This window comes from Anabas testudineus, chromosome 11 (genome assembly GCF_900324465.2).
Source record: "Anabas testudineus chromosome 11, fAnaTes1.2, whole genome shotgun sequence".
Lineage (NCBI taxonomy): Eukaryota > Metazoa > Chordata > Actinopteri > Anabantiformes > Anabantidae > Anabas > Anabas testudineus.
The window spans coordinates 18,467,268-18,482,918 of record NC_046620.1 but is presented as its reverse complement, the minus strand read 5'-3'; the positions used below and the strand labels follow the sequence as shown (position 1 = coordinate 18,482,918).

Sequence of the window (15,651 nt, the reverse complement as noted above, 5' to 3'; positions counted from 1 at the left end):
AAAAGCATAGGCAATGTATGGATTTACCTTTATGCCTTAAATGATTTTTTTGTTACATGTATTTTTGCACTTAATCATAAAAAATTTTTTTTTTTTTTTGGTTGTATTACTGCTCTTACTAGGATCTCTGTGCACACAATATTTATTGCACATCTGTCTGCCATGGAAGGTGGATCTCACCTCTGTTGCACTTCCTGTTTTGTTTTCCAAAATGAGGGTCTGTAAACAGAGGGGTGTCATATGTTGTACAGATTGGTAAGCTCTGAGGCAATGGTGTAATTTGTGACTTAGTTTTTAGTTAACACATATGGTTTGGTTTGTTCTACTAATAAAGCCTATTTGCTTTTCATAAGTTATTAAAAGGTCATGCCTAGGAGATTCAAAGTTTTCATCTGACAGCAGTGCACATGTGATTGTGTGTGAGCAAACAACACAAAAACACAGAAAACATCTACATTCTTATTTGTTTTTATTTTTACGGTCACCAGATGAGCAGATACATCATTTTAGAAAAAAAATTGATATTTGCAAAAAAATTATAATACAATTTTCTTCATATAGATTATGTACAGAATGAAATGTAGTCAAACTGAAATAGCATTCTGCCTCTTTGTCATCAAGAAGATAAAGCAGTGAATGGTCTGAGTGCCATCTCCATAACCAATAAATATAAACTGTATATATCATGTATGCTGCACTCAGTCAGGCATACAATACCAGGGCAAGTTAGTCCTCAACTGTATTCCCTTAATAAGTTCTTGTACATCACTGTGCTACACACACACTTGCACACCCACAAGTAGCTTGACACACAGGCCGGAGGACAAATTACAGTTGGGTTACAACAATGGGACATCTTAACTCATGAAAAGGAAAAGAAGAAAGCAAAAGAAAGGTGTATGGAAATACCTGTCATTGTCCTTGATCAGGAGGGAAAAGTGGCTTTCTGGCCAAAGCTTACTGGCTGGCTGAGTATCACTTGACATTTGGCCTGATTGAAACAGCCAATTCTACAAAAAGTTACCGAGCTGGAAAATCTCTCCTCAGTCTCACAGATCCTGCCTGTTCATCTAGTTGTCTTCCTCCCCTCCAGTCTCTTGCCTTATCTATCTGCCTTTCTTCTCTATTGTTACTATTATTTCTTGCCAGGACAAGGGTTGGCGAGTATCCCCTTTTTGCCTGTTTTCCCTCTGGAAATGTAGAAAATAAAATGCACACGAAAGCTTGTATCCACGTTGCATTGAAACAGGACAGACAACTGCACAATCACAGAACGCGCACAAGAAAAGACAACAGCAAAGTAAAGCTATGACCAGAATGGGGCGGGGAACGCTTGTAAAGGGGATAGTTAAACGACTTGAAGGACACTGTAAGCACGCCGACTGCCAGTTGTGCTGGGCACCACCTCTCAAAAATCACCCTCCTTGTGCTTGGTGAGGGGAAGAATTATGACTTTGTGCCGATGAGCGAATATACACACTTGCATAAATCATCCATCTTGTTTGGCGGTTAATTACTCTTGTTTACCCTCAGAGTAACCTCAGGATGGGGCTGGGTGATAGGAAGGAGTCTGGGAAGAGGAGATAGCACCAAATAGTAATCTGCTGACGCTATTCATCAGTGTGTAATTCACAGAAGTAAAAGCACATAGTAGGCCTGAACCTAGGCGTTAGTGAATTAGACAAGGTTGCCTGGAGTCTGAGGACAGCAGCTCCATCACAATCCTGGCATGACCACAGCTGCTCACTAAGCTGTTCTGGGGTCAGCTGGTGAAGGAGCCATGCTTAGGCAGCCCAGTGCAGGCCAATCAGAGAGCTCCTCAGGATGTACACAAGGCTCTGATCGTTTCTTATTTCATTACGGGGAAAGCTACATAAATCCACAAAATGGAGAGGAAGAGGCACAGAGGGAATATTTGCATTTCTCCTCTCCTATCAGCTCTCCTTGATGCCCCCCTCCCCCTTTCAATCCCTCCCCCATTTAGTGCAGAGTGACTTTAATCATCACTTTCACCAAAACACATTAAGCTAGTGTGTCCAGAGTTGAAGAGGGAGAGAGGGGGTTGAAAAAACACAGAGTGGCGCATTAGATTTGCAATATTGATGCATCACTCTGGCATTACTTTGGAGATTAAAGAAGGGACACTGTATTTTATTGGCGTGTTGTTGATGGTTGTCCAGTACATGACTATCTTCCACTGAAACAAACAGGGAACATAACTATCTACCAGTCAAATGGCCCTAGAGTTCCCTTAATCTATATCCCTTCATCCCTTTACTTTTAGGGTGCATTTCCAGAGGAACGATTCTGGATATTTTCTTCCCCAGGAAGTCCAGGAACTGTCATGGGGTAAAAGTTCACTGTGTTTGTTTGTTATTGTTGTTTTGTTTTGTTTTTTTGTTTCTTTGTTTTTTTGTCATTATATGCACAATAGCAATGCAGCAAGATTTTAAAAAAATGCTAGGTTTGGAAAATGCTTTCCCATCAACAATGCCTTGATAATTCCTGGACCTTTCCAAGGTGCTGGAGTTAACCAGGGACTTTATTAGGGCATAGAACTACAACTATACTACCCACAACTATATTTAGACTTTGATTCTCCAAGTGGAAGTGCAGGTAGAGTAACTAAGTTCCTCTAAAAGTTCCTCGTCCCCAGGAAAAATGCCTGAAGTGGAAAAGGGCCTTTACGTTCTCTTCTTTTAAAAAACTTGTTTCCTCTTCCCTAAACCTCAAAGCCTCCCCAGCCTTTAATGCCCAATGTTAGAGCACCTCTACACTGAAAGATATTTATGCAGGTGTTTGATCATGTTCTCAAGTCAAAAACAACACCTCCTTTGTAGGAGGAGATAATACTGTAAAGTGGATTGCATACATTAAACTTAAGCCAACGCACACTGTGTTACTGCATCTGTATGAAAGGATGGATGTAAAGTGCTTGAGAGCTTCAAACAGGCAGGGTGAGACTGGGAGGAGAATATAAAAAAACAACAGAAAAATCTGAAGGGCATGAACAAGCAAGGTTTTATCACTAGGCTTATTGGGGGAAGTTCAATATGGTAACAGGGGGATTTAGACATGGGCATGTGTGGGTAAAAAGAGTCAGATGTAGGGGTCCCCAGGAAACAAAATGACATTATGAATTTTGTTTTACAGTCTCAAAGAAACAGAATCACAGTCAGTCCAAGGGCACAGCCCACCTGCAGCCTGGCCCAGTGGGTGAGCATAATGGTCATGTGTCTATCCAAACCCTTGGGCCTGCATTCACCCTGGCACCCAGCTCTGGTTGCTGTGTGCTGCTGGAGGGCAAGCAAACGCCCCTAAGCTCATGCCCATGCCCATGCTCACACCTTGGGACAGAGAGCCGTCAAAGTTAAAGTCCATACTCTCTGTGTCCATAAAGTCATTGAGCAGGATGGAGTCTACATCACAATCCAGGCTATTAGGGATGTTCTCCATCTCCAAATTGGCAGCCATTCTACTGTGGGAGTTGTGCTGAGCTCCCTGGTAACCAGCATTTCCCGAATGGTGGTTGTTGTAATAGCCATGCCAGGAGTCAGTCATACCCTGATGGTGGGCTCCTGAGTAAGGCTGGTGACGAGGGTGAGGCGCAGATGCCAGGCGACAGGGGTCCTGGGGAACATCCATGACCCCAGCAGGGTTGGGTGGGAGAGAGGGAGATGTTGAGAGTTGGGGACGGGGTCTGTAGTGGTTAGAGGTTTTGAGGCTGTAGGGCTGCAAGATGTCAGTGGTGACCCGTGGAGAGAGGGCCTGGGGATGAGGCCCACTGTGCATAGGGTTGTGGTGATTGTGGCTGTGCATGTGATTTTGACTGGAGCGAGGGTTGTGATCATGGCTGGGGTTTACTTTGTTACTCTGAGCATGCTCGTGACTTGAACCATAGTCATGGGCATGGTGGGGCTTGTGGCTGTGGCTGTAATCGAGGCTGGCTTGGTGTTTGTGACCCTGATTGTGGTTCTGATGGTGGGTTGTGTTCTGGTCATTGACTGAGCCATGGCCATTGTGTAGACTGAGATTGTGAGCGTGCTCTTGGCTGTGATTGTGGTTATGATTGTGGCTGCGAGTCTGATTGTGGCTGTGCTGACTGTGAACACCATTGGTTCCCTGTGTCATTAGTGTGTGTGTTTCCCGTCCCTGACCTAGTACTGTGTCTTTGTTGCAGTATGTAGGACCTCCAGTAAGCAGACTCTGCAGGGCGTTGTTCTCCGAGTAGCCCCTCATTGGGCGCTGGAAGCTGACTGGCTTGTTCTCCTGGATAGTCTCCATGGGATTGTGGTGCCGGAGCATACCCATTGGAGGCTGTCCATACATGGGTGCACAGTAGGAGCCCTCCGCCTTCGGCCCAGGCACGTAGGGATAACCATTGCATTTAATTTGTGGTGTCTGAGGGTAACCACTCTCATCTAGACTGATAGCTCCAGTCAGGTCAGTCAGCTGGGGAAGTTCCACAGAGGGGCAGTGGCCCCCATTGCCCAGAGCTGGGGAGCGGGTGCTGGTGGGGCTGGGGTACAATCGAGGCGAGGCTGAGCAGGACAATCCGCCCTCCTCCGGTTCATCAGCCTCTGCCTCAGCAAGGATTGGAGACAGGCATCCACTCAACGTGGAGGCAGAGGAGGAGGTGCGGGAATGGAGATCTGTCCATGTGTCATACTCCTCACCCCCGATGCCCACACATCCTTTCCCTGCTGGACTCCCATGCTCTGGGGAGCCCTGCAATGCAGGTCCATCCCCCTGACCTTGGCCCCGTCCAAGGCCAATGGCTCCTGCTCTCTTTCGGCTGATGCGACCCTTGGTCTTCAAGTAACGGGTGCTATTGTCTATAGAAGCTGCACGCCGCCTAGGTCCTTTTCCCATCTTGCCACCTTCTGGGTTCAGCATCCACCAAGAACTCTTCCCTGTCCCTTCATTTTGCACCCGGATAAAGCGACTGTGTAGGGACAGATTGTGTCTGATTGAGTTCTGCAAGAAGAGAGAAAGGTGGAAAGGAGATGGGGGGAGATAGAGAGAAAAAGGCAGAAATGGAGAGAGAAGAAAAGAGATAAATATTAACACCCAAGGGAACATTTAGGTTTAAATAATTACTTCTTGAGAACACAAATTCATTTCAAATTATGGCCCAACTATCAAGGCTACATGGCAAGCGAGAAAAAAAAATGGATAAAGAAAGAGGGAGATGGAGGAGAGAGTAAAGAGGGCAGGGAGAGTGAAGGACCAATCGATACCTCCCCTGACCAGCCTCTCCTCTCCACACGCGCTCACTGAGTCATAATATGGACATGGGTGCAGCCTCCACATCAAACCATCACCAAGGTTACAGAAATGAATCACGCAAGGCAACCCAATCACAGACAGCCCATATCGATTGCAGGCTTCCAAATATTAGAGCCTCAGAACCATCCAGAGACGAGAAGGGAGGGAGGGGGAGGCGTGATTTGGCAGGAGAAGATTTGGAAGGACTAAGATAGAGGAACAGTGAACTGGGGTGGCGGGGAGGGGGAGGAGAAAGGGGGTATGCTGCTCATTTAACCTCTTAAAATCATGACACAATTAACATGACTGGAAGTAAGTCTTAGGTCACATTAGTTTTTTTCATCAGTTTTTTATGATGGCCATATATATTTATTTTTCAGTTGTTACATTAGAATAACAAACAGACTGAAGAAGCTACTTATATGAGTACTGAAATGACTATGACTATTAAAGGTTCAACTTGGCATCCAGATGAAGCTGCCAGACGTTGAGCCATGTCCTTTCTGGGCTTCTTCCAGTCTCTCAAGAAACTCTGGTGGGTTTTATAACTCACGAGAGGTATTGAGTAATAACTCATCATATTTTGCCAGGTCTTCCACTCATTTTTGGAGTGACTTTTGACATCTCCAAATTGCTCTACGCATGTCACACTCAATATTTGTTGCTTTAATCTATATATTACATGTATAATATTTTGGTGTGTATAATACTATGTGTTTCCTATATGTTCTAGTTGTATTCTAATATAAATACACTACATACACACAAAAGACATTATTTTAATATGTGGTCTAAATAGCGTGGTCAAAACAGCAAATGTATTGGTAGCCAGTACCATAAGTCCCCCCAGACCACTTTTTAAGTGTCTGAATGGAAGCTATGTATAGTTAATCAGAGGCTCCACAGCAGCATTTGCAGTCAGTGCCAACCTGGAGTGAGTTGATGGGATCTAAGCCTGCCTAAAGGAGAGCTTAGCAGGGATACACATCATCTCAGCTGGCCAAGTTAGTCTAAGTACAGCATGTTCATCCAAATCTTTCCTGCTCGTGTCATTATTCACACTCTCTCCAGCTCTCATTCCTTTTGCTTTTCTGCCTTCTCTCTCTCTCTCTCTCTCTCTCTCTCTCTCTCTCTCACTTTTTGCCTTTTTGCCTCCTTTTTTTTTGTCTTTTTGGGATCAACCTACCTCCTCAACCCACATCCCTCTACCCCATGCGTGCAATCATACACTTTTCTTTTTCCTCTCTGGAGATATCTATCTATTTCTGCCTTGTTTATTACCTGCACATAGCTCACAATCTCTGTCTCCTGATATCTCGAGCCATTCTCTATCTTCATTCACTCCCAGCCTCCTGTCCAATTTTCCTGCTCTCAGCCCCATTCATCTCCTCTCTCTGCGTCCCAGCGTCTCTTGATCACGGCATTGCTCATTCTCTCCCTCTCTCCACATCCATCCTCTCTTAACACATTACACAACTTCCATCCTCACCCACTCCCCCTTCTCCCCTCTTTCTTCATTTCCTTCTTTCATTCATACACACTAAAAGGCAAGCAAGTATCGGAAACAAACAGCGGGAGATGCAAAGCTGTGTTCAACAGGGGGCAAGCTTACATTTCACCCTTCAGTGCAATCCATACAGTCAGCATATGTACCTCACCCCCCAACCCCCTCCTCGATTGTGGCAGCATACAGAATTGCATGGCTGCAAACTGGACAGCCAGCTAGAAGAGGTGACGGCTCTTTGTTGTTGCAGTGTATTATGAAAAGCACAGCATCCAGAACAGCAGGTAATGGGTTTCTCGCAAAATGTTTACAGGGGAATTCAGCTTTAAGTGGGTTTCAAATCAGTCTTGTATCCTACCTGCTACTATTCTCATTCATCCACACACTCATCTCCTCAGCATTACTCCTAACAGGTAATTTCATCCCACCCTGCACTCAAATCACGCTGCTTTGACTAGAGTCTCTTCACAGGTGTGGAAACTGGATGTGAGAGATTTGTGTTGGGTTTTTTTTTCTGCTGTTAAAAACACCAGGTCGGCAAAATTGAAGAAACTTGCCGTTCATGAACAAATTAGACTGACTTGCACTCCTCAGCTGCAGAACGCTATGGAGCACAGACTTAATCAAAGCCAAAATTTAACAATGGTGGTGTGCGAAACAGGCCACCGGTGGAGGCGACCCATATCAGGTGATCTGAGAGCGGCACCCTGACAGGTTCCTCCACTACGTGATGGCTCTGGCTGGGCGTAACCATGGCAACAGAATAAACCAAAAGAAGGAGAAACGAAGAAAGGGGAGGTGGTGGTAGGGAGGGGGGGGGGGGGGGGGGGGGAAGAGAGGAGGGGAGGCGGCTGATGCTGTTTGATGCTGCAGGCAACTCCAAACAGCCTTTTATCTAAGTCTGTCAGATTCCTGCTTCCAATCCACCAGGGAGGCTCAATCACCAGTAGTCCCTACGCCTCAGTACCTGTACCAAGCTGTGATTAGCAGTTGTGTGTGTGTGTGTCTGTGTGTGTGTGTGTGTGTGTGTGTGTGTGTGTGTGTGTGTGTGTGTGTGTGTGTTTGTGTGTGTGTGTGTGTGTGTGTGAGCAAGGAGAAAGTGCTTCTGTAACTCTACCAGTGCAACAATTATACCACAACTGCTGTTCCTTCACCTGCTGATACATTGTACAGTGCTATAATAAGATTAAAATGACATTTTTAAAGCCTGAGAAGGACATTTTTATTCTGAAACTGCTATTGTTGAAACTGTGATGCTGCTACTCACCACCTATTACAATTCCTATGCTCCTGTATAAGAATTTCTATTTGGCTGCAACATTATCAGAACACAGGAGAGAGATAATTGTCTGATGAACCATCCACAAATTAGGAACAGACAAAAAAAGCAATAACATCTACTTCTTTAAACTTGGCAAACTTTACTGTAGTTTCCTAACATAACCTCTGACCAACACAAATCAGTTAAGGTCACACTAAATTAGATCCCCCAGATAACATCATCTGGAGAAGTTTCTTCAGCTAGAAGCAGAGAGATATTTTAATATAGGGGAAGGAATTGGGAAGTTTAATTTAATTTCTACTGAAACCCAACCAGAACCCCCAGATACCAACAGGTGTCAGACCTGGCATCGTCATCAACAAAAAGCTAATTATTTCAACAACACCTTGACAAAAAACATCATTATTATAACTTCACTGATTCAGTCTCCAGTATATCAACTGGGCTGCTGAATTGGGTCTCCAGGTTATTACTGCAATCAGAAGATGTCACTGATCAGCACACTGTCAGCCACAGGGGAGGAGCTGAACCGTGAAATTCTCTGGCTTAGCCTTTGGTTGGAGTGAAACCCGCAGCCTCTCAGCCTTCCATGGCACACACAGTAGCTGCCCATCCTTGCCTGAGTGTATACATTAACTTGTCAGAAAGACTGATTCTGAAGTGGAGGCGCCTGTTCCCTCTGCTCTCAGCCTTTGCCTTTCTGCTAATGCAGAAGGAGATGGACCGCTGCACAGAGAACGGTGACTGAATCTGTCCTCACATCCACCCTGCTCTCTACAGGGAACTCTCTACACTGTATCCAGATCCACCACTGTATATTATACATGAATAGTGACTGAGTTTGACCCCGACACACTGCTGCTTTCACTGAGTCAGGGGATAGTCATTCCAGTGGTTGACTAATGGCCCGTGGACACACAGATCTGTCTACACACAGAATCCTTACACTTTTCCCTTTTTCAAAATGCTTGGTAAGAATTTATGAGTGGTTTGAGGAAACTTGTCAGAGTAAATACTGATAGTGGCTGGCCAATATGACTTTGAGCTGCATCACACTGTAACACATTTTACTATTGTACAATTATAGCTGATTAGTTGAATTGATTAAAGATTCAAACCCTCAATAAGAGTTGGACCACACAGTTCCACACAATAAATAATGTGTAAAATCTTACGTTACAGATGTTACACTACATTTAAATACAAGTATATAAAAAAGAGCGATACAGGTATTACTTTTTCATGAGGAGCAAAAGGTCACACAGAGGACCTGATATTCTTTAGGTGAGATTTTTTGGGTACACATAGCAGCACACAGACAGTTGAGGGTTAATCAGAGTACATTAACCCCTGAATGAACCCCCGTCAGCATGGCCTCAACCACGTCACAGTGTCCAAGATTAGGTCCATTGTGTTGAGTTGTTGGTTCTTGAAACACAGTAAATCTCACAATTTCAAGTTTCCCATAAAACTACATTTATTTAAAACTACATAGTGCAACACAGGAGCATTTTTCATCTCGGAAAACTCAAACCGAGAGCCACAGATCCCAGTGTCAAACTGATTAGAAAGCTAACTAGCACTCCCCATGACCAGCAAGTGAACATCTCTGGTTTCCCTTTAAACTACTCCTCTTTTCCATTCCAGACTAAACTTACTGGAGATGTACAGTTTTTTCCAATCCAGTAAACCAGTCCTTCAAGAAAATGTATCATACTGATTTCCCCCAAAGATTGGAGTTTACATTACAATGTCCGTTGTTATTATTATGTCCACCCCCTGTTCAAATTTTTTTATTGCGGCTATGTGTCTAAAATGCCTTTTAAATGGTCAAACACTGTGTATTCTCTTCAGCTGTGTGCACATCCTCCATTTCAGAACAGCAATAACAGAGTAGTGGCTAATTTTCTTGATTATTATTATTTTCAACCCCCTTGTCCCTTTTTTATTCTGGGTTAGCTAGCAAATGCTAATTACATCTATTGTAAATTATCCAGTTTGAGTTGCATAGCAACGACAATGATGTAACCCATTGCACTTTTTCCCACTTGCTCTCCCTCTTACTAGCAATTCTCTCAATGGAGCTTTGTGTCTGAGAAGGGAGAAAGGGCTCCATATTTATTTTGCACAACAATTAACATCAAAACTCAGTATATCTGGACTTTATCATACCCTGCAGGAAAAAACAGACATGTCCTCACTCTACTGCTGACTGACAAAGATGTTGAAATCACATCATGTTTTCCGGACTTTCCAGTACACACATGCATCACCATATACTGTATGTTTCACAACTTAACACATGTTCACCTCAATGTCCAAGCACACAAGGACTCACACACACATAAACACACAAATGCACGTACACCCCCTCACCCACCCCAAACTGGCAATCATACTTAATCCCTCTCCAGCCTGAGTAATCCCCGACAATCCAAGGCTAATCCTGGTTAATTCTGGGCACTCCTCAGCTGGGTTTCACCCTGAAACCACAGAGACAGGGTGGGGATTGGTCGGATCATGGCGATTGAGGGTGGGCGAGGCAACGATAGACATAATTGGTCGGACAGTTATTGGGAGCCAAGAAAAACAAGCACAGGTTTTTGCGAGCCTTCAAAATATGTCTGGATTGACCCTCCACGCATCACGTCATACCCACTGTTGTCACCACTCTCACTTGAAAACATGTTTGTCTCCTGTTTGTTCACATGTCCACAATGCAATACAAGGCTGTCTTACTCTGAGAAATAGATTAATCTTTAAAGGAAAATAAAGAGCTGAAATGAAAAGGGAAGCAGCATATACAGTATGAGCCATTCCGAGGCTTCTGAGAAGTCATTAGGCTCTATTCAATCAGCTCAACCTACCGAGGCTCCTGGCTCAATTCTTCTTAGCGGCTATTGATCCTGATTCCAAAATGAAGCACTTAAGACGCCTTGATCAAGCTGCTCCTTAATCTAGCGTTAAGGAGATTGAGACCTTTTCACCCTGTGCCTCAGACAGACTTATTACTTTGGCACAAGGGTACAGTGGCAGTCAGCGTGCACTTCACTATCACAGCCACAGTTTGTATTTTATAGTCTTTTTAAGCCCCTACGGTGCAGAGCAGACGGCAGAAACACTTTTACTCCCTGCCATTTAAAAAAAAAGCTGTCAATATACACAAAGCCATGGGTGTTAATTAAGCAATATGTCACTGACAAGGGTGGAATGGGGATGCATGGTTGAAAACAAGGAAGCCTCTAGTGTTTGTAGGCCCCACTGTTTGTGCGTTCAATTGAGTTTGCACATGGAAACTGCAGGATGTGTGTCTTTGAACCAGTGGTACACCCGTGAGAGCGTGAAAGCAGAGGCAAAAAGGAAACTGATTTACCTTCTGCTGCGGCTCTGTCAGCAGTGAGATGGGGAACAGGTTGCAGAGGAGTTCTACTCCTGGACATTTTTATAGGCTGCTTTTACCTCTCTATCCTCACAGGAGAGACGACTCTTGGATGAGATTCTTTAGAGGATTCAGTAGAACATCATGTAGTGGATTTTACAACACTTTCTGCTTAACTGTTTCAGGAGCCCACCTCTAATTTATGACGCATTCCACGGCGCATTCAAGTGGAGGCATGTGTTTTAAATTCCATGCAGTGCTCCATTACATGTGGTCCACGCAGTCCCGCTGAGTGTTGTGGGGATTGTTCTACGTTGCCTTGTTGAGAAGTAGTGGGACTAGGCAAAGCCGTTTTCTCCCCTTGCTCTACTATTATTTATTAATCCATTTCACACAGCCAGGAGTCATTATGCACGGTCCTGTCAATGGGTATCTCTCTATGCCGCACATTTATTTGATAATAAGCAAGAGTGGGGGAGAAGATAAAAGCGCTGACTACGTTCATTGTGGAGTGTTTTTTGCAGGCGGGGAGACTTAAATGAGAGCAGCCAGGCTCTGTGTGGGAATGGGTCTTGTCTGCTAAGCCTGTCTGGAGGCAATCGATGGAAATTAGTGAACGCTAAAGATTCACTTCCTGTGACTGATGTCACGGGCAGCGCTTGTCTCTTTGAAGGAAAATAAAGAAGTGGGAGGCTGAGGGATTAGCGGGGTTAGAGAAGGTGTGAGCATGCAGAGTTTGGGCGGGGGTAAGCTGGGTAAAGAAAGAAAGATGCTATTCTTTTGGTGGATTGGAGACAAATATTAAGTCAGAGCATCCAGAGGAATGCAGTGTAGTGAGGACCATTTAGGGGACACAGTTACATAGTTTAAGTTTAAGGCCAACAACAACAATAAAGATGTGCAGTCAAACTTTTTTAACAATAGTGATGCAGTTACGAAGCTGCAAATACTAAAATGGCCTTTAGGAGCCATTAAAAAATAATGCCTTTTTAAGATATTTCACTTACTGTATTAACTGCAACAGAAAATAGTTCTTGCACAGTCATCCAGCACATACAGTACTAGATCATTTAACAGCAGATTAGGGAACCACTTAATAAAATTCTCTTTTAACACCATATTATATATTCTGTGACATAAACACTACATCATACTGAATGTTTTATATTCGGTCAGGTTAAAACAAAGAAGAGACTGGAACTACATTACTAAAGTCTTTTTAAATTGGGAGTTTACTGCGGTGTTGCAGAACCACTAACCTTTGCAAAGATTCTATCTTTTTTTTCTGTGTGAAAGATGAATGACCATTTTCAGTTGTGGTAGTAGCTGTGACAACATCATCAGAGATAGTGTCTGCAGCAGTTGTACTGAGCCCACCTCCTGAAAGGTGCACCAGTTAGTTTCTCCTCAGAGTACAGCCAAGGGACTAGAGACAACCCTATGGCAACAGAAGGCCTTTCACTGCCCCTTACTCCCTGTGGAGCTTCACAAGCTCTTGGGAGAAGACAGAGCAACAAGGCAGCGAAGGGAGGGTAGGACGGGTGGAAACAAGCAGGGAGCAAGGCATCATCTGGGGCAAACCTGAGAAAGGTGGATGGAAAGAAAGAAAGCCTGAGGGGCCAGGAGCGGACAGCAAGCCCAAAGCCCCCAGCGGAGGGGTTTCTAATTGGAGATGCCGGCCTGCCGAGGCAGTGGATGGACATAAAGAGCCAAGTGAAGGCAGAGAGCCCCGGGGGCGGGAGAAGAGGGCAGATAAAAATAGAGCCGGCAGATTAACGAGCATCTGAAAGCGGGGCAGGGGATCGGAAAATCCTCTCTGCGTGCCAGAGAGGCCCAGTCCTCAGCCCACGGCCAGCTATGTTAAGATGGACAGTGAATAGACGTGCGTGGTGCTTCCTTCCTGTTGGACTTAGATCATGATCACCGTGGGGGAAAGGAACGCCACCATATCCTGCTCCAGGACCTGCTTAAATCTTGATAAAAATATGTGGTAGTCCATTTCTCACTCTCTCCTTCTCTCTCTTTCTCTCTCACTATACATATATATATCACTATATACAAAAGCAACATTACTATTCCAGCTACTGAAAATGTTTACTTAGTGTGTTTTGTTTTTAGCTTTCAGCTTAAAGTAAAAAGTTAGCAAATGAGCCCGACAGCAAGCTAACCAACAAAAAAGAACCTATGAGGGCAAATCTCACTTCTTAACAGAATTATATTCTCTACATTAAAATGCAAGTTTGATTTAGCTAATTTCTGATGCATTGAAAAAACTAAGCAAATACAAGAAAATCCTCTCATTTACAGTAAAAAGAGTAAATGCATTTTGTCACCTCCACCTTTGACTCACACACATAAAAGGAGTCACCTCCATGGCTGTGATTTCCATCCACCCCCTCCGGGAGCTTTCACACGCCAGGTGGAGCATCGTGACACCTATGGGAGCCAAAGGAGAAACTGAGAAACAGGCCTGATCACACCTGCCATTGGGTCTCGAGGGAGCACCACCCACCTCAACATTCAGCTGTCACATCCATCCACACACCGACGCTGTGTGACACCTTCAACAAATGCACTGATCCACATTCAGAAGCTGATACACTGGCAGGAACACAGGATGAGATTGCCTGAATAGCACATTAATAAAAGGCAACAAAGACTAGATTGGCTTGAGGAAGTGGAGAGATGCGAACACCTTACAAACACCAGGCACTGCTGCACAGCTATAAGAATAACAACCATCTCTTATGTTCAAATAATGAGTTCAACCTTTGGCCCCTCATCCAGATAGCATCAAACAGAAAGCTGCAGCCTTGAATGAATAACACACTCCTGTAGAAGAGATGATCAACTTTTCTTCAAGTATCTGTACCTCTTTTTATAGGTTAGTTTTATTTAATCAAGAGCAGCACAGAAAAGCAACTTGAACAGAACCATGACTATTCAACACTTTGACTGGAATATTCACTGTAGTTTGAAAAAAAGAAAGGTATTGTTGAACATTCAAAGCTTGAGTACCTTTGCTCCCAAACTGCTGTTTGATGAAACTATCAAACTACCAGCTTAAATTTCCTACTTCAGCAGGAAGGTTTGCTTTCCAGTTAGTCAGCATGAATTACCATTTTATTTTCATCAGACTTTGTGTTTATTTAAGATGATTTCTGTTTGGGAGAAGGCTGAGTTCATTTAGTTTTTTTCCCCGCTATAACCATAATTTTCATACACAGAAATCTAAGCTGCTACTTAGCTAGTAGGGATGATATCCAGATACGTGTTTATTAGATAGGTATTAGTTTTTTTAATTTTAATATTCAGATATTTTTTTCTCTAAATGTGAAATATCGCGAAGCAAAACAACAATCACCATCTTAAATGCAGCCTTTGTGAACAGGACACTTAAACCCTGTTGATATTTATTTTTTAAAGGCTGCTGCTTCATGAACCAGACAAAAACTTCGCTTTTACCAGAGAATGTGGACAAACAAAATCTTCCTCATACACAACAGAAAGAGTTGTGGAGGGTAAACTTTATTTGGTTTGATTTATTGGAATAAAATTTTTTAAGTAACAACAACCTAGCCCACTCCCATACTGAAGCCCTGGAAATTCACGATAGTAAACCGAACCTTCGGAGCTCTAATAGCTAGAGTATTTGATATAGTAATAAAAAGATATATTAATTAAAACATTTTCAAATATTCTATATTGTAAGGTAAGCCTAAGCTAATATGCAGATGTCTGTGTTAGCTCAATTGTGATCAGATCTTATATGTGTGATGTGTACAATGCAACATAATGGCGCTATCTCAGTTCTGTCTCAGTCTCAGTATGAGCATGCAATAGTCATTTTAAAGTAAAAACTTTGAACCCTTCGTTGAAGAAGACTTATTTCTATCAATTTACAATAACCTGCATTAATTTCATCATTTATGTGGACATATTTCTGTCATGGTCCATGTCTCAATGGTCATTTTTCTGGCTTTGGTACAGGAACATGATTGTTAATCCTGCTTACAAATCTCTCACTGGCACAGCTGAAATTGCCATCAATGAGCACAACACCAGATCTAATTCAGGCTTTGCAATAATCAGAGTTGTTTGCAGCAATTCTGAGATCTGGAACCAGGCTACAACATGACATCAGTGCCATGCAAACCTTAACAGACATGCCTAATTTTATAAACTGCCACAGTTTAGTATTGTGCCTCATCAATATCC

At 43.5% G+C, this 15,651-nt stretch overlaps 1 protein-coding gene across 1 annotated transcript in view; it reads right to left on the bottom strand.

The window, feature by feature from the left end:
• Positions 1–487: 487 nt before the first annotated feature.
• Positions 488–15,651, bottom strand: part of foxo6b (forkhead box O6 b) — a 35,717-nt gene continuing 20,553 nt past the window's right edge. The window contains exon 2 of the mRNA XM_026346813.1: positions 488–4,977. Coding sequence (XP_026202598.1) covers positions 3,262–4,977 — 1,716 coding nt within the window. The 3' untranslated portion in view covers positions 488–3,261. The remainder of the gene's footprint in view (positions 4,978–15,651) is intronic.